The 20,721-nt window shown below is 48.3% G+C and overlaps 1 protein-coding gene across 1 annotated transcript in view; it reads right to left on the bottom strand.

Annotated features, from left to right (window-relative positions):
- The window catches only part of SHOC1 (shortage in chiasmata 1), a 447,382-nt gene that overhangs the window by 83,044 nt on the left and 343,617 nt on the right, over window positions 1-20,721 (bottom strand). The window contains exon 24 of the mRNA XM_073612299.1: window positions 6,019-6,140. Within this exon, the coding sequence (XP_073468400.1) occupies window positions 6,019-6,140 (122 nt within the window). The remainder of the gene's footprint in view (window positions 1-6,018; window positions 6,141-20,721) is intronic.

Below are 20,721 nucleotides of genomic sequence, written 5' to 3'. Positions count from 1 at the left end.
CCACAGGATCCTACGCATGTGCACTAGCACAAGGGCAAGGCAAGATGCCTGGTGAATCTTTAATGGTGTCTATAGCAAAACATAATGCTCTTGGCAGTTCGGCCAAATCCCGGGCTTGTTGTACAGGAACCTCCTTAAGGGCCTGTCTAAACTGGTCCTTTAGGGATTGACAGATTCCTATTGCAGCAACTGCAGGCTGAGTAACTGCACCTGCCAAAGAAAAAGGATTTTAACAGGAATTCCAACCTTTTATCTGTTGGATCCTTAAGCATTTGAGCATTGTCTATTGGACAAGTTAGACTTTTATTCACACTGCATATAGCAGTGTCAACTGCTGGTACATTCCACTTTTGGTGAATTTCTCCTCCATGGGATAGAGTACTGTGAATCTCTTTGGAGGGAGAAAATGCTTATCCAGATGATCCCATTCAGCATAAATAAGCTGTTCTAGTAATGCATGGACGGGAAATGCATGCAACGTCTGCGGAGGTTTTAAGGAACCCAAAGAATAAACAGAACTTTCAGCTGACTCCGTTAGGGGCAGCTTGAAAGTAGAACGAACCATTTCCGTAAGAGATTGTACCAGCAATTTCTCAGATTGCGAGGCTGAAAAAGGGTTCATCCACCGTTCTTTCCTTCAAAGAGGAGTCATTGGATTGTCTTTCCTTCTGATCACCTGAGGGTAACACCTCATCCTCTACCCACTGTTCCCTTGGTAAAGGGTCTGAGGTGGGGGAGGGGGATCTACCACGCTTCCTATCCTTTTGGATGGAGGATGTGATTAAAGCTACTAGTCTTTCCTCTAACCCCAAAAGGGTGGAGGAAAAGGCATCTTCACTCACGTATACAGGGGCTGAAATGTAAGAAGCAGCTGCAACACCAACTGGTTCCAAGGACTCACCCTGGCTAGCCACTTCTGGTATTTCAGGAGAAGATGACAGTGTGGAGGCACGCCTGGAGTCCTCAGCGCCTGGGGGTGATGTTTTTGGTACCTTTTTTGAGGTGTTTGTACTGGTCTTTTTGGGAGGCATTCTAAGCACAAAAGCAGAGGCAATATTTAAATGCACTACTTGCTGAACAATAGCCTAGCAAAGAAATGCCGCTAATAAAAGTTCAGCCTAGCGCTGGGTAAAGATGTCTTTCCTCTATTGGGAATACCTGTATGAAGCCCTTACGTGCCCCACCGCTCCTGTGTCCTGTTTGATCAGCCAGCATGCTCTCCAGCCATACGGCTGAGGAGAGTCTGCTCTTTGTACTCAGCTTCCTCCCTGCGCCGTGTGTCCTCGTGGACGCTACGTCCCGCACATGGCGCTGTACCTAGGCCCCGCCCCCTCCGTCCCTCACCCCCTCCTTTTTTAAACTCAGCTTGTTCCCGCGAGTGCGGGCGGCATTCGGGTCTGTCACTCGGCAGACCCAACAAGAGGGGAGGAGAGGCAGGGCCTAATGGAGAGCAGAGCAGGGGAAACTTCCGAGCAAAAGGGAGCCGCCGCCCCCCCTCGCGGGAGGGGGCATTTGCAGGGGGAGCACAACCATTGTTGAATTTTCCCAATCCTTTTACTCCCTCCAGCGGGGGAGAAGTGCGGTATGGCAAATCTCTTACCTACATGAGGAATCCCCACTGAGACAAGCTGCTGCTGAGCCCACACACAAGCTGTGACACTGAGCTGAAGTGAGAGACAACTTACTAAGGTATGTGCATTTACTCCCTTTAAGGCATGATAAACATTTTTCCCAAGGAAGAAATACCATAGGTGGACTTTTTACAGTTCCTAGGCTTCTTCCCTTACCTTATCCTCACCGCAGGATTTCTGCTGATATCATACAGATCCAATCTTTACCTATCATGGTGGGCTGCGTTTAGCAAACCTTCAAGGACCAGGTCCCTTTTTATCGGGGTTCCACTCCCTTGGACCTGTATAGCACCCTGTCAGCAAAAAACTTTAGGTAAAAATGACCAAACCACTGGGTCCCGGGGTCCAGCCCTCCAAGGAGAAGTGTTACAGGCAAAACCTCGTTCTTCTTATCCGAGGCCCAGGTACCATCCACCTTGGCCTCAGTGGCACTTTGGATGTATCCGGTCAGTGGAGGCTGTTTAAATCCAATAGGGGTCCCTTCAGCGGAGCTCTTCAGAGCACATCTTCACTTGTGACCAACACCTTAGACAATGGTGAAAAAACTGAGGTAGGAGGAGGGGTTATATAGGGAGTGAACTTCCTGTCTTGGGTGTGCCAGTGTCCATCACCTGAAGGTGCCTATATACCCATATAGTTAATAACTATGGCTCTGTGTCCTGTGATGTACAATAAAGAAAAAAGATATATTGAGATGGTGGCCCTGGTAGGAGATATGGAGATACTTCCTAAATGAGATCTCAATCACAGTGGGACCTGTAGTCAGAGACACATACTGGCTATGAAGAAGTTACTTGATCTCTATTGACAGCATTAGGCAGAGCAAAGTCTACAGCATCATCTTCCATTGTAGCTTTGAGATGTCATATAATTGAATGCCCAAAAGTCCAAAAAAAGCTAATGCTTAAAGATGTGTTAAGGTATATCCAAATAAACCATGTCCTTTAGAAACAGCTGCCTTTCACCTCCAATCAGTGGGGCACCATAGCTCTTGTGTATGGCACTTTCTATAGCCCGCTGAACATTGTTTCTACCATGCAGCTTCCTCAAAGTAATGTTTGATGTGCAGCTCAGATTTATATATGCTTTATCGTACACATATCTGCAACTGTATTAACCACTTGCTGCCCACCCGCCGTCATATGACGGCGCGACGGTGCAGCTGTTGTTCTGGGCCGCCGTCATATGACAGCGCAGCCTTTCAGGCAGCCCAGGGGGCGCGCCCGCCGCATCGCTCGGGTCCCGGTGCGCGTGCCCGGCGGCCGCGATGTCCGCCGGGCACCTGCGATTGCCCGGTAAGCGAGCAGGACCGTGAATCTGTGTGTGTAAACACACAGATCCACGTCCTGTCAGATGGGAGGAGACCGATGGTGTGTTCCTTGTACAGAGGAACACTGATCGGTCTCCTCCCCTTGTGAATCCCCTCCCCCCACAGTCAGAATCACTCCCTAGCAATACATTAACCCCTACAGCGCCCCCTCCTGGTTAATCCCTTCATTGCCAGTCACATTTATACAGTAATCAATGCATTTTTTATAGCAAGGATTGCTGTATAAATGTGAATGGTCCCAAAAATGTGTCAAAATTGTCCGATGTGTCCGCCGCAATATCGCAGTCATGATAAAAATCGCAGATCACCGCCATTACTAGTAAGAAAAATAAATAAATAAATAAAAATGCTAAAAATCTATCTCCTTATTTTGTAGACGCTATAACTTTTGCGCAAACCAATAAATATACGCTTATTGCGATATTTTTTTACCAAAAATATGTAGAAGAATACGTATCGGCCTAAACTGAGGAAAAAATTTGTTTAAAAAAAAAAAATTTGGATACTTATTATAGCAAAAAGTAAAAAATATTGTGTTTTTTTTCAAACTTGTCACTCTTGTTTTGTTTATAGCACAAGAAATAAAAAATGCAGGGGTGATCAAATTCCTCAAAAGAAAGCTCTATTGATGGGGAAAAAATGATAAAAATTTTATTTGGGTACAGTGTAGTATGACTGCGCAATTGTTATTCAAAGTGCGACAGCGCTGAAAGCTAAAAATTGGCTTGGGCAGGAAGGGGGTGAAAATGCCCTGTATGGAAGTGGTTAAATATAGAGCTCTGTACATTATCCACTGGAGGGGGCAAACACTCACTCTACAATTAATAATCCTACTTAAAGCCCAGTTGAACTTTCAGCTTAAAATAGCTAAATACTTCCCAGATGCATCAAAAGAAAGCTGAGCAAAGTCTTAAGCCTCGTACACACGATCGGATTGTTGGCCAACAAAACCGTGGACTTATGTCCGAAGGGCGTTGGCCCAAACTTGTCTTGCAAACAAATGACAAGGAATTGTCGGCCAACAAACATGAACATACTGACGTACTACGTGGTTTTTCAGCTCTTTAGTGCCACCCTTTGGGCTCCTTTTGCTAAATTTGTGTTCGTAGAAGTTTGGTGAGTGTCGATTAGCGCTTTTCATTTTTGCGTTTTTCATTTAGTTTCTGAACAGCCGTTCGTCAACCAGACATGTTGTGGAATCGGAGGAGATAATGTGTTATTTATTATTGGCCTTGGAGTTATTGCTTTGACATTATTATTTGGGTTGAATAATTTTGATTTGGTATATTTTTGGATGCATAGAATGCACTTTTTGGTTAAGTTCCATTGGCAGACAGCATGTCTAATTTCAATTGTTTTCTATTTTTAATGCACAATAAAAAAAATGTGTAGAATAATACTTGGCTATGTGTTTTACTTCAAATGACAGTTTGGGAGTAGGCAGTTACATTTAGCAAAATACACTGTAAAATTGACAAGGGACACCAACATAGTTGTATCTGTTGTAATATTATTCTTGATATCACTAGAAAAAAAAGCCTTTGGAAATTTGCAATAACTCCATCAGTATCACCAGCAAAGCAGCTTCATTATTATCCCATTAAAGAAGAAAAGAATGTGTGCTGCATTTCGGGGTTTCATAATTTGCCACGTCACAAATGTTAATTTTCCATTACGAACGCTAGTTTACAAGACCGACCGCTTCTGGCTCGTCCTTGCTTCCAAGCATGGGTTTGTACTTTGGACTTTTGTCTGACGGACTTGTGTACACACGCTTGGAAACTCCGATAACAGACATTTGTCCGTGGAAAATTTTAATCCTGCTAACCAACATTTGTCTGCAGAAAATCCGGCAGCAATGAAGCATACACACGGTCGGATTTTCCGCTAAAAGCCTGTCATCACACATTTCCCATCGGAAAATCTGATCGTGTGTACGAGGCTTTACAGTTTTTGTTCTCTTAAAAACCAACCACAGGTTGGGTAGGCAAACCTGTGCCCTGCCAGCACCTGGAAAGTGGGATCCTTTGCAGAGGTCTTACACACCTCCTGCTGAGTCAGTACCAGAGCTTTCCAATCAGTGGAGAGCATGTGCTCTGCTGCCTGAAGAGCCCTAGATCTAACACAATAAAGAACATGTTGGACCCTGCAAAGAGACCACCGTTTCCCCACAGAAAGCAGGGGTCCTGCTCTACAGCATACTGGCAAGGGGACAGGCTTTTCTATTCAGGCTGTGGCTGTTTTAGCAAGAAAAAAAAATGAAAACATTGAATATCATTTGTTTTGATGTTCCTAGAATGTACTAGCTGATATAAAGTGTAAGTAACCTCCAAAAAATAAACTTTTATTTGCTCCCTTTTGGTCTTTTAAATATACAATTGAAAGATGTTCCATCCATAACTTCCTGTGCTCCCTCCATGTGTACAAGGAGGAGTTATGCAGATGAGGAGAGGGCTGTTTTCCTTGTAAGTCATTAGAAATGTGTATGGAATCAGAAAATGTGTTTTCCTATAGAGATGAGCTTCGGCATCCTCCAAACTCATCTCTATCTTGAACTCTCAACGCACACTTTTTTTTGTTCCCCAAAAAGCTGCTGATTGGGTCATTGCCCGCCCCACAGCTCACTTTTCATGATCATGCTTTAGGGTGGGGAGTGACCCAGCCCACAGCTCATTGGAGCACAGAAAAGTAGAAGTTTGGAGTTTGGATTAGGGATGAGATCAGAGGATGCCCAAGCTCATCTCTATTCCTGCACAGATAAATAATTGCAAATGATGCATATAAACAAGGTGTTTTTAAAACAATACACAAACAAAAAACACTGAAAGGACAACACTGACTTATCTACTGTACCTATAGTCAAATGACCCGCTCATGTACTTGATCCCAAAAATCTCTAAAATAGAATTATAAGTCCCTTTCTAAATGTTGGTGTGCTTTCTTGCATGCTTGTAATTCAGAAGTCATAGCATGACAATTCAAATGGGGTTGATTTCTAATTAGATGAAACCATTTTAAAAGCTTTTATTGTCTACCCTGTCTGATGAATATACTTACTCAGAGTTTAATCTTTCTTTAGCATACAAGAGGATCCAGCAGCAGCTGTATTGCAAAGACAGAGCCACAAGTTTGAGGATCAGGTTCTCAGCAGACTTATCAGGCATCAGACTTTCCAGACTCTAATTAAAATTTAACCAAATGTTAGGTTTTATTTATGTTCCTGTTTTACAGAAAATTGTATTAAAATCTCCCTCTCTCTCTCATAATTATCAAATCATTCTACTATAAAACTTACTTTAAAATTCATATTACCAAGATTAAACAAACAGCAAAAAAAAAAAAAACCCACAAAAGACACTTCAAGCATGTAATTTTGTATTGAGTCTTTGTCGTAACTAAAAATTGTAGTATGCTTTCATGACTTTTGTCTGCAAATCACTACAGTTTAGCATTATGTGTGTGAGAATGGTCTACTATGCCACAAAAGAGGGAAATTTCTCATTTAAATACCAGTAGGTACGTTTTAATATTTATTCTCTTATTTAATGCTATTTCTACAAAATATATATATATATATATATATATATATATATATATATATATATATATATATATATATATATATTTTAAAATTTTGTTATCAACAGCTCGCTGATCATACCATTGTTCTGTAAGCTGTAGATGTGAACATTATTTCAGGGGTTCCTCAAGATCTCAAACTTTTTGCCAGGGGTTCCTCCAAGGTAAAAAGTTTGAGAAACACTGCTCTAACTAAAGATAAAAAATTAACGTTTTGGCTTAAGTTAATGTGAAACTTGTGCTTTCTTTTCCTGCAGAGCTGATCCATTCAGGGGACATTACATGAGGCAGAGCACATGACAGGGGACATTACATGGGACAGGGCACATGACAGGGGACATTACATGAGACAGGGCACATTACTTGGGGCAGAGCATAATACAGGAGACATTACATGGGACAGGGGACATGACAGGGGAAATTACATGGGGCAGGGGACATTACATGGGGCAGAGCACATTACAGGGGATATTACATGGTGCAGGACACATTACATGGGGCAGAGCAAATTACATGGGACAGGGCATGGGACAGGGCATGGGACAGGGGACATTACAGGGGACATTGCATGGGGCAGGGGACATGACAGGGGGCATTACATGGGACAGGGCACATTACATGGGGCATAGCACATTACAGGGGGCATTACATGGGGCAGGACACATTACATGGGGCAGAGCGCATTACATGGGACAGGGCACATGACAGGGGAAATCACATGGGGCAGAGCACATGACAGGGTAAATTTCATGGGACAGGGGACATTACATGGTACAGGGCACATGACAGGGGACATTACATGGGACAGGGAACATGACAGGGGACATTACATGGGGCAGAGCACATTACATGGGACAGGGCACATGACAGGGGACATTACATGGGACAGGGCACATGACAGGGGACATTACATGGGACAGGGCACATGACAAGGGACAGTACATGGGACAGGGCACATGACAAGGGACATAACTTGGGGCAGGACACATAACAGGGAACATTACATGGGGCAGAACACATTACATGGGACAGGGCACATGACAGGGGACATTACAGGGGACATTACATGGGGCAGAGCACATGACAGGGGACATTACATGGGACAGGGCACATGACAAGGGACATAACTTGGGGCAGGGCACAAGACAGGGAACATTACATGGGACAGGGAAAATGACAGGGGACATTACATGGGGCAGAGCACATTACATGGGACAGGGCACATGACAGGGGAAATCACATGGGACAGGGCACATGACAGGGGGCATTACATGGGGCGAAGCACATTACATGGGACTGTCCACATTACAGGGGACGGGTCACATTAGATGGGGTAGGGGACATAACAGGGGACATTACATGGGACAGGGTATCATGACAGGGGACATTACTTGGGGCAGGGCACATGACAAGGCACATTACATGGGGCAGAGCACATTACATGGGACAGGCCACATTACATAGGACAGGGGACATTACATGGGGCAGGGCACATTACATGGGGTAGGGGACATGACAGGGGACATTACATGGGACAGGGTACATGGCAGGGGACATTACTTGGGGCAAGGCACATGACAGGGCACATTACATGGGGCGGAGCACATTACATGGGACAGGGCACATGACAGGGGACATTACTTGGGACAGGGCACATGACAGGGGACATTACTTGGGACAGGGCACATGACAGGGGACATTACTTGGGGCAGGACACATGACAGGGCACATTACATGGGGCAGAGCACATGGGGCAGGGCACATGACAGGGGACATTATATGGGGCAGGGTACATGACAGGGGACATTACATGGGGCAGGGCACATGACACGGGACATTACAGGGGACATTACATGGGACAGGGCACATTACATGGGGCAGAGCACATTACATGGGACAGGGCACAACAGGGGACATTACATGAGGCGGAGCACATTACATGGCGCAGAGCACATTACATGGGACAGGCCACATTACATGGGGTAGAGGACATGACAGGGGACATTACATGGGACAGGGTACATGACAGGGGACATTACTTGGGGCAGGGCACATGACAGGGCACATTACATGGGGCAGAGTACATTACATGGGACAGGGCACATGATAGAGGACATTACATGGGACAGGGCACATGACAGGGGACATTATAGGGGACAGGCCACATTACATGGGGCAGGGCACATTAGATGGGGTAGGGGACATGACAGGGGACATTACATGGGACAGGGTATCATGACAGGGGACATTACTTGGGGCAGGGCACATGACAAGGCACATTACATGGGACAGGCCACATTACATAGGACAGGGGACATTACATGGGGCAGGGCACATTACATGGGGTAGGGGACATGACAAGGGACATTACATGGGACAGGGTACATGACAGGGGACATTACTTGGGGCAAGGCACATGACAGGACACATTACATGGGGCGGAGCACATTACATGGGACATTACATGGGACAGGACACATGACAGGGGACATTACTTGGGACAGGGCACATGACAGGGGACATTACTTGGGACAGGGCACATGACAGGGGACATTACTTGGGGCAGGGCACATTACATGGGACAGGGCACATGACAGGGGACATTACATGGGACAGGGCACATTACATGGGGCAGAGCACATGACAGGGGACATTATAGGGGACAGGCCACATTACATGGGGCAGGGCACATTAGATGGGGTAGGGGACATGACAGGGGACATTACATGGGACAGGGCACATGACAGGGAACATTACTTGGGACAGGGCACATGACAGGGGACATTACTTGGGGCAGGACACATGACAGGGCACATTACATGGGGCAGAGCACATTACATGGGACAGGCCACATTACATGGGGCAGGGCACATTACATGGGGTAGAGGACATGACAGGGGACATTACATGGGACAGGGTACATGACAGGGGACATTACTTGGGGCAGGGCACATGACAGGGCACATTACTTGGGACAGGGAACATTACATGGGGCGGAGCACATTACATGGGACAAGGCACATGACAAGGGACATTACATGGGGCGGAGCACATGACAGGGGACATTACATGGGACAGGGCACATGACAGGGGATATTACTTGGGGTTGGGCACATGACAGGGGACATTACATGGGACAGGGGACATTACATGGGGACATTACATGGGGCAGTGGACACTACATTGGGCAGAGCACATTACATGGGACGGGGACATTACATGGGGCAGGGGACATGACAGGGGACATTACATGGGACAGGGCACATTACATGGGGCAGAGCACATTACAGGGGACATTACATGGGACAGGGGACATGACAGTGGAAATTACATGGGGCAGAGCACATGACAGGGGACATTACATGGGACAGGGCACATGACAGGGGACATTACATGGGGCAGGGCACATGACAGGGAACATAACTTGGGGCAAGGCACATGACAGGGCACATTACATGGGGCAGAGCACATTACATGGGACAGGGCACATGACAGGGAACATAACTTGACAGGGCACATTACATGGGGCAGAGCACATTACATGGGACAGGGCACATTAAATGGGACAGGGCACATGACAGGGGACATTACACGGGACAGGGCACATGACAGGGGACATTACATGGGGCAGGGCACATGACAGGGCACATTACATGGGACAGGCCACATTACATGGGACAGGGGACATTACATGGGACAGGGCACATTACATGGGGCAGAGCACATTACATGGGGTAGGGGACATGACAGGGGACATTACATGGGACAGGCCACATTACATGGGACATTACTTGGGGCAGGGGGCACATGACAGGGCACATTACATGGGACAGGGCACATGACAGGGCACATTACATGGGACAGGGCACATGACAGGGGAGATTACCTGGGGTTGGGCACATGACATTTACATTGTAATGTCATAGTTGCCAACTGTCCCGGGATTTAGACTCCATTCCCGAATTTGTTGTGTCCCGGTAAATGTCCCGAGAAATCCGGTTCTTCACGGATTTTCGCCGCCACTGCTAGAGGTCCGCGGCCGGAGGAGGCCGCCATTTTAAAGAAGATCAGGAAGACGGCTGGGGGGGCTAGACGGAGCTCCTGCGTCGCCGCCCACCCTCCGCCCCGCTCCGCCTCGCCCCCCCCTACCCCCTGCCCCGCTGCCAGTCTGTTATGGAAAGGGGCGGGGGTTCTAGCCATGCGGCCGGTGGAGGGAGACAGTATACACTGTCTACTACACTAAGACACCTGAGGTGGGGGGGTGCACCGCTATGGGAATCTGATGTAAGGGGGGCTCCACTGGGGACACCTGATGTGAGGGGGGCTCCACTGGGGACACCTGATGTGAGGGGGGCTCCACTGGGGACACCTAATATGAGGGGGGCTCCACTGGGGACACCTGATGTGAGGGGGGCTCTGCCGGGGACTCCTGATGTGAGGGGGGCTCCGCCGGGGACACCTGATGTGAGGGGGGCTCCGCCGGGGACACCTGATGTGAGGGGGGCTCCGCTGGGGACACCTGATGTGAGGGGGGCTCCGCCGGGGACACCTGATGTGAGGGGGGCTCCAACGGGGACTCCTGATGTGAGGGGGGCTCCGACGGGGACTCCTGATGTGAGGGGGGGCTCCGACGGGGACTCCTGATGTGAGGGGGGCTCCGCTGGGGACACCTTATGTGAGGGGGGGCAATGCCGGGGACACCTTATGTGAGGGGGGGCAATGCCGGGGACACCTGATGTGAGGGGGGGCAATGCCGGGGACACCTGATGTGAGGGGGGGCAATGCTGGGGACACCTGATGTGAGGGGGGCTCCGCTGGGGACTCCTGATTTGAGGGGGGCTCCGCTGGGGACTCCTGATGTGAGGGGGCTCCGCTGGGGACACCTGATGTGAGGGGGGCTCCACTGGGGACACCTGATGTGAGGGGGGCTCCGCTGGGGACTCCTGGTGTGAGGGGGGGCTCCGCTGGGGACATCTGATGTAAGGGGGGCTCCGCTGGGGGCACCTGATGCAAGGACGGACTCTGCTGGGACACCTGATGCAAGGAAGGACTCTGCTGGGACATCTGACGCAAGGACGGACGGCTGGTGGCAGGCGACGTGGCTAGTGACACGCTCAGGGGCCCCACTGATTCTCCATTATGGTGAGTTGAATGATTTCATTTTATATTGCAATGTAATAATAGAAATAATGCACTTCAATCATCCTGACACCATAACAACCATGGTGCCGGGATGATTGAAGTGCTAACACCAGTATTTCCATTGTTGTGTAGGATCTGGGGCTGCTGTCCCTCCATCCCTCTCCCCCCCTTTCCCTCTCCATCCCTCATTCATCTCAGACTCTAACCACACCCCCTTTGAGCCACGCCATTTAAGACACACCCACTATTCCACTAAACCACGCCCATTTTTCACTGCGGCGTGCTTCGCGCACCGCATTTTTACTTTTTTCCCTTTGTCACACCTACAAATGCATGCCTCCGACAAGACTCCGCCGACTCCCTAAAAATTTTTTTTCAATGTTGGCAACTATGTAATGTACAGGGGACATTACATGGGACATGAAATGGGGCAGGACACATTACATGGGGACATTAAATAGGGCAGGACACATTACATGGGGCAGAGCAAATTACATGGGACAGGGGACATTACATGGGGCAGAGCACATTCCATGGGGCATAGCACAATACAGGGGACATTACATGGGACAGGGGACATTTTTTTTTGTTTTTTCTATGTGTGTGTACCCATATAGGGGTCAGCCAGAACTGGAAGAGAAGACCAATGTCTTGGAGACATTGTTAGAATCTTTAATGTTCTAACCCTCCCTTTTATAGGGTTTTGGTTTTGTCTGGAGTTGGACAGAAGCAAGGAAACTGCAGGTAATATTCCCTAGGCAATGTATGCATTTTGACCACCTTAAGGAGAAATTATATTTTAATAAATATTCAGATAAATATAATGGGGAGAATGAACAGAGTTTCCTATGCCATTGTAACAGGAAGTTGGCGCAAATGTTGTGCACCACACTAACAAAGCAGATAGACCGGTTTCACGTCTACCCGTGACAGTTTCTAATAATTAACATAATTAAGAAAGTAATTGCTGCAGTATTTCCATATTGAAAACTGCTGCAAATCCTCGCCAAACTGGACCTGGCATATGGGATGTCAACTGTCTACTGTTAACCTGGCAGACAAGTCACATACCTCTCTCTCTGGTTGTTAACCCTGGCCAACGCAAGGTTACATAGTTAATCATAGTTACATAGTTAATCAGGTTGAAAAAAGACACAAGTCCATCTAGTTCAACCATAAATAAATAAATAAAAATAATATCATACAATCCAATATAGACAATCCTATACCCACAGTTAATCCAGAGGAAGACTAAAAACCCCAGCAAAGCATGATCCAATTTGCTATAGCAGAGGAAAAAAATCCTTCCTGATCCCAGAGAGGCAATTGAATTTTACCTGGATCAACTTAACCTATAAATGTTAGTACTCAGTTATATTATGTACATTTACAGTCTGAGTGCTGACGCTGTAGAGAGCAGACTTCTGTGCAGCAGCTCCAGCTCCATCCGGCCACCCAGCCACCTAGGACTCATCCCGGACTCCCCCAGCAGAACTGCACCGGGACCCCCCCCACCTATCCATCACGCCGTCCACACCATCCGGATGCCGCGTTCAGCCCGCCGGCCACACAGGCCCATCCCGCAGGAAACTCTGCGACTCCGGCCAGTGCCGAATCACCGCCTCACCTCCCACACCTCCCACAGCCGATCGGCAGCCTGACCGGCTGGCCCACGCCCCCCTCCTACCGGATCCATCCTCTCATCCTCTCACCATCCATCATAGCCGGACCGGGGAACATAGCACTTGGATAGCCCGCGGCTCGGGCCTAGCCGGCGGCCATCTTGGGACAGCCCGCGGCTCGGGCCTAGCCGGCGGCCATCTTGGTCCTCCCTCCTGAGGCCACAGCACTCCACCGGCCCTCAGAGATCATCCCGTCACCTCCAGGTAAGACCCACCATTCCATGGACCCCCCTCACTGTTCACGGTCCTGAACCACCCCATACCTCCACCGGGGCACCACCGCAACCGCTGTCCGATTGCCCCGTTCTCTAGCCGCTAGACTCGGGGGACAGACTGCGGCTGCGGCCTAGCTCCGGCCAGCCAGCCACCTCATAACCCTCCCACATTTGTCCAGCAGGCCCCCGTGCCCCTCTACACCTGGAACACCCCCTCCTCGCATCTGGACCTCACTGCAGGGGCACAGGTTGACACCGGAGGCCAGGATATCCACGGCTCTGGCCCTGCCCAGCGCCCATCTCAGATCCTCCTAGACGCAGCCGCAGCACCAGTCCATAACCAGTAAGTAGTGGCCAGATGCCCCTTCACCCCCTCCACAGCCCCCCCTTCCCCCTCTCCCCCGTCTTTTCTTCTGGACCATCCTGTACAAGTAAGCCCACCGGGGTACCCCAGCAGTTTATTCAGGGTCTTCGAGTCCGATCGCCTCGGGGGAGTCAGGAAGGAATTTTTTCCTCTGCTGCAGCAATTGGCTAGCTCAGCTAGGGGTTTTTCGCCTTCCTCTGGATCAACAGGAGGGTGGTAGGTAGCCCCTTCATCACCCTCTTCCTGAATTTTCCGCACCATCATCCAGCCCGTCAACTACACTACTCCCGTAGCAGTGGCAGCCATCTGATCCCTCCATCCCCCAGCAAGCTCATCATCGCTACATCAGTACCATCATCTGATCATCCTTCCTTCAGCAACTTTGTCTTTCTTACCATGTGCAATTTCAAATACACAGCGGACACCCTCCACAGGCTAAGAAACACCGCCTCAACTTTACCAACCGCCACTCAAAAAAGACTAAAAAGAACAATTACTAAGGACCAAACCACAATCAACTATCAAATACAGGGAGACACCAATCCAACCACAACAGCTAGCATGAGCCCTGATCAACACCAGATCTGCAGTCAAACACAGACTGGAAATCCACGACTTCTTAATGGAAAACAATATAGATTGCCTCTTCATTACGGAAAGCTGGCTAACACACGACTGCAACACCATCCTAACTGAATTGGTGCCTGAGAACTACAGGATCCTAACTGAGGCCTAGCAGTGATCTTGAAATCGCACCTTGTGTTCACCAAACCAACTTTACAGAACTCAGTGCCTTTCATGGAGGCACTCTCCCTGCATCTTCAAAGAACACCCCAAGACACCACTCACATACTACTATGCTACAGACCACCAGGACCAAAGACCAATCTCCTTACACCACTCACTGAATTCATTTCAATACACACCCCGAAAACAAAAAACTTGGAGACTTTAAGCTCTGGGCAAACTCTACCCAAGACCCTATTGCGACCGCCTGCATTAACCAACTGGAAGAACTAGGTCTTCAGCAGCTGATAAATGCTCCCACGCACGGTTCAGGACACACTCTAGACCTCATCTTCAAACAAAATATGGACATCAACATATTCAACAACACACCACTACCATGGATGGACCACCACACTATAAAATTTCAAATCACCACTAACACCACCCTCCAAAAACAGAAACACACTGGAACAGATCTCAGAAGAAACTACACTCTGAACTCTTCAAAACCACATTATCAAACAAAAAACCATTGCTAAACTTAAACCTCTCAATGGAAAAAAAAAACTCAACTCCCTAAACAAGGCATTACTACAAACAGCAGACTCAGTGGCGCCAAAACGCAGAACATTCATCCGCAAAAAAAACTCGAGATGGTTTAATGGCACTCTTACCCTACTCAAGCAAGAACGTAGAAGAGCTGAAAGAGCATGGAGAAGAAATCCTACCAAGGAAAACCATACAAACTACAAAGCACTCACTATGAAATACCACAAAGCAATCTTCAAAGCCAAAAAAGAACATTTCTCGAACACAATCTCAACTGCCTTAAACCGGCCGTGGGAACTTTTCAAAATAGTCGCCCAGTCAATGAACCCAACCTGCTTAGAGCCCCCAGCAAACGAAACTCAAGAATTCTGCAATGAGTTATCAAATTTCTTCATCGACAAAATCGACAACATTCGGAAAACAATTCAACAGAAAAAAACAACCAACCTCACTCAACCAAAGCAAAAAGAGGATATTGACACGAACATCACACAATCACCGAATTTCTCTTTGACCCCAATTACCACTGACACCACCAAAAACATCATCAGAAGCCTTCGAGACAGCACATCACCAAACAACATCATTCCCATAAAACTGAAAGAATGTTCCGACATCTTGGCCCCTACTATAACCAGAGGTGGGGGACTCGAGTCACACTCGAGTCACCTGTTTGAGGACTTGCGACTTGCTTGACAAAATTAAATAAATGACTTGACTTGACTTTGACTTGTCACTAATGACTTGCGACTTGACTTTGACTTGGGCTATTTGACTTGCAATGACTTGGCACCACCAGTGCTGTGTCTTGGCCTAGGCAAAAGCCGCCCCCCCCCCCCCCCACAAAAGAAAGCTTCGGGGTAGATCAGTATTTTGACTTAATTTGTGACTTGACCAAAATAAATGACTTGACTTGACTTGCTTGACTTCTAGCAGGGACTCGACTTGACTTGCTTGCTTTTCGCCACAGTAACTTGGGACTTGCTTGTGACTTGAAGGTTAAGACTTGAGACTTGCTTGTGACTTGCACATGTGTGACTTACTCCCATCACTGACTATAACACACCTCATAAATCAGTCTTCCAAAGAAGGGTTTGTTCCAACCACCCTCAAGCAAGGCATCATCAAACCCCTGCTAAAGAAACCCAACCTCGACCCTGAGGACACTAACTACCGCAGACCGATAACAAGCCTCAACACCATCTCCAAGATTATGGAGAAAGCAGTAGTACAACAGCTACAACGCCACCTAGACACACACCAACTCCTGGACCCTCTGCAATTAGGCTTCCGCCCAGGCCATGGCACAGAAACGGCACTTCTCAAAATATGGGACGACACCCTTGAAGCAGCAGATGACGGAGAATCATGTCTCCTGGTACTGTTAGACCTCAGTGCAGCATTTGATACAGTAGACCACAATACTCTACTTGTCTGCCTTACAGAAGTAGCAGGAGCCACAGATTCTGGTCTAAAATGGTTTGCATCCTTCTTAGAGAATCATTCTCAGACAGTGAAACTAGGAGCATTCACCTCTGAAACCCACGCAATCTCCTGTGGAGTCCCTCAGGGTTCACCCTTGTCACCAGTGCTATTCAACATCTACATCCGCCCACTCCTCAAGATCATCAGAAAATCGGACCTCTGCTTCCACTCGTACGCTGATGACACCCAACTCTACTTTCGCATCACCGGACAAAAAGACCATCATCAGCAATTAGAGAAATGCCTCACTTTGATAGATGACTGGATGACCGTTAGTTCCCTCAAACTCAATGGTTCAAAAACAGAACTTCTTCTCCTACACGCTAACCAAAATTCCAAAACTAAGACCCTGTGGACCCCTCCCACCATCTTTGGACAGACCATCTCTCCAAGCACCAAAGCCAAAAGTCTCGGAGTCATCTTTGACTCAGAAATGTCAATGGATGCACAAATAGGATCAGTAGTTAGCGGTTCTCACCATCTCCTCCGTCTGCTATATAGACTCATCCCCTTCATCCCAGAAGAGGACAAAGCAGCAGTAGTTGGAACAATCATCAATTCCCGACTCGACTACGCAAACTCCCTCTACATAGGATTACCCCAATATCAGCTTACAACTCATCCAAAACACGGCCCAAGACTGCTAACAGGAAAAAAACCCTGGGAATCCATTTCCCCAGCCCCGAGGAGCCTACATTGGCTAACCGTAAAGAATTGGATCACATTCAAGACCCTCTGCCTCACCCACAAAAGCATACAAGGAAACGCTCCTCAATACCTTCGAGAGAAAATAAAACACTACACACCCAATCGCAGTCTTCGATCATCTAACAAAAACCTCCTCCTCATTCCCAAATACTTCTACAAATCAAAAGGAGAACGAAGATTCGCAGTCCAAGGACCACGGCTATGGAACGCTCTTCTGACTTACATCCGCATGGAAGAAAACCATCAGGCCTTCAGGAAAAAACTCAAGACCTACCTCTTCTAAGAAGCTGACAACACAGAACGTATCTAGCGCCTTCAGTTCGCATTTGCAGCGCTTTACAAATCATTCATTCATTCATTCATTCATTCATTCATTTAGGAAAGAATCCAGGCCTTTCTTGAAGCAATCTACTGAGCTGGCCAGAACCACCTCTGGAGGGAGCCTATTCCACAGCTCTAATGCTGCGTACACACAATCGGACATTCCGACAACAAAATCCATGGATTTTTTCAGACGGATGTTGGCTCAAACTTGTCTTGCATACACACGGTCTGTCAGGGTAATAGCCGTAGGATGGGTAATTCTGCCGATATCCATCATGGTGGCGCTAGGCGAATCTCTGTGCGCACGTAGGCGCACCACGACGGACGCACACAGGCGTGCAACAGCGGGAGCGCGCACACGCGCCCGTTAACGCACACGCGCGCATCACGGTAATCATTGGTGCCCCTCTGCCTATTTAAGCCTGCTGCTGGTTCACGCTGGTTGCTGGATTATCATCAGCTTCCTGTGTTCCTTGTGCCTGTCGTGATACCTTCTTCCTGTTACCTAACCGGCTTGCCTGACTACTCCTGTGTTCCGCCTGCATTGACCCTGGCTTGGACCTGACTATTCTTCTGCTCCGCATCTGTACCTTGATTGTCCCTCTGTGTTTAACCCCTGGCTCGGCTATCTTCTCCGTTCCTGATTATCCTGCTGTACATTGCCTTGGACTGATTCCTGTGCTGAATGACCATTGGCCTGGCTCTAACTCCGCTCTTGGTTGCTCCACGGCTCCATACCTGGAATCTCTCTTTGCACGGTTGCCCTTCAACCTTACTAGCGCACCCCAGCAGCTCCCTGCTATCGGCTACTCAGCAACAGCACTCTGGCAACCCGTGCACCTTTGTGCATCGTACTCCCTGTCTCATTCCCAGGGCTACGCTGCACTTAGCCGCAAGGGGCGCCCCCTCTGCAATCCGGCCTCACATCCGGGACTTTGGCAGTATAATCCAGCCATGACTGAGGCCGGCGGAGGTGCGTCCCCAATAGAGACTTTGTGCCAACAGGCTACTATCCTTACACGAGTTGTTCATAGTCTTCAGGAAGGATACCTCCAATTGGAAGGAAAACTCCAACATCTCATGCTACCATCTACCCTTTTGGATCCTGGTCCTTCCTCCACCAATCTCCCTGTAACGGGCTCTTCAGTACTGACTTTGCCCCCAGAACCACGGGTACCTACCCCTGAATGTTTCTCCGGAGACCGGCAGAAATTCAGATCCTTCAAAAATGCCTACTTGTTATATCTGGCTCTGCAACCCCCGACCTTTTCCACTGAGACTGTCAAAGTTGGCTTCCTTATCTCCCTGTTAACCAATGAACCCCAGGCATGGGCCCACAGGGTATGGGAACAGAAGGACCCAGCTACTAGTTCAGCAGAAATGTTCTTTACGGCTATGTCGCAACTTTATGAAGACCCCCTCAGCCACCGCTGAGGCCGCTCTGCATTCTCTTCGGCAGAGACGGCGCCCGGTGGAAGACTATACTGTGGACTTCCACCGGTGGTCTGCAGATACAGACTGGAACGAGGCTGCGTTGAAATACCAGTTTTGCCTGGGGCATTCTGAGTCCCTCAAGGACTGGTTGGCCAGGATCGGCATCCCTACTACCCTCAAGGGGCTCATTCAACTATCCATCCAGTTGGATAGACTCCTTCGGGAGCGCCAGGCTGAACGTTCTCAGACTCCCAAAATGCCCGTTGGTTTGGTGCGATCCGCACTGACTCCTGAGGAGAAACAGCATCGGGGTCAAGCCAATCTCTGTCTCTATTGTGGCCAAAAAGGGCACTTCCTGAGCAACTGCCACATAAGGCCCAGCAAGTTTCCCAAGAACTCTCCAGCGTACTTCCAGATGTCTGGAACTTCCTCTTCCCACCTTACCCTTTCCATCACGCTACAGTTGGCCAACAAGGGGGTTCAGCTTCAGGCCATAGTCGACTCCGGGGCATGCAGCTGTTTTTTGGACTTGGATTTAGCAGCAAAGCTTGGCCTGCCTCTGCTCCCTAAGAAACGTAGATTGGAAGTTCACCTGGCTGATGGCACCCTGCCTAGTTCCGGTCCTGTGACACAAGAGACTGTTCTTCTTTTTGTTACTACTCCTGATGGTCATCAGGAATTTATATATTTCGATATCTTAAGTTCACCTATGTTCCCCGTCATCTTGGGCACCCCGTGGCTCCAAGCCCACAACTCCCAGATCAACTGGATCAGGAAAGAAATTTCATTTACTTCACCTTATTGCCTACAGCACTGTCTTGCCCCCGAAGCCAGCAATGTAGCCAGTTGCCTGTCAGTTCAACCTGTATCTGTCAACAACCAGAATATTCCACCAGCCTACCAGGAGTTTTCAGACGTCTTTGATAAGAAAAAGGCTGATGTCCTGCCACCACACCGGTCATATGATTGTCCAATCGAATTACTCCCAGGAGCCGAAATCCCATTCGGTCGCATATTTCCCCTCTTGGAGATGGAACTAGGAACATTGCGCCAATACATTGATGAAAACCTGGAGAAAGGCTTCATCCGCTCCTCCTCTTCTCCTGCTGGAGCTGGAATCTTTTTTGTCGAAAAAAGGGACAAATCCCTAAGACCATGTGTGGATTACAGGGAGCTCAATAAAATCACTATAAAAAAACGTTACCCTCTCCCTCTAGTTCCAGAACTTTTCCAGAGACTCCGTACTGCCCGAATATTTACTAAGCTTGATCTCCGAGTAGCCTACAATCTCATTCGCATCCGAGAGGGTGACGAGTGGAAAACAGCATTTAGAACTCGCTTTGGAAACTTCGAGTACTTAGTGATGCCATTTGGATTGTGCAACGCCCCGGCCACATTCCAACATTTCGTAAATGATATCTTTCGAGAATTTCTAGATTACTTCGTCATCATCTACCTGGATGATATCCTAATATATTCAACTACCCTGGAGCTCCATCGTACACATGTAAAGACAGTTCTGCACACACTACGGAAGCACAAACTTTAT

The sequence above is a fragment of the Aquarana catesbeiana genome, linkage group LG01 (assembly GCF_042186555.1).
Source record: "Aquarana catesbeiana isolate 2022-GZ linkage group LG01, ASM4218655v1, whole genome shotgun sequence".
NCBI classification, from domain to species: domain Eukaryota; kingdom Metazoa; phylum Chordata; class Amphibia; order Anura; family Ranidae; genus Aquarana; species Aquarana catesbeiana.
This window is presented reverse-complemented; position numbering and strand designations above follow the sequence as displayed.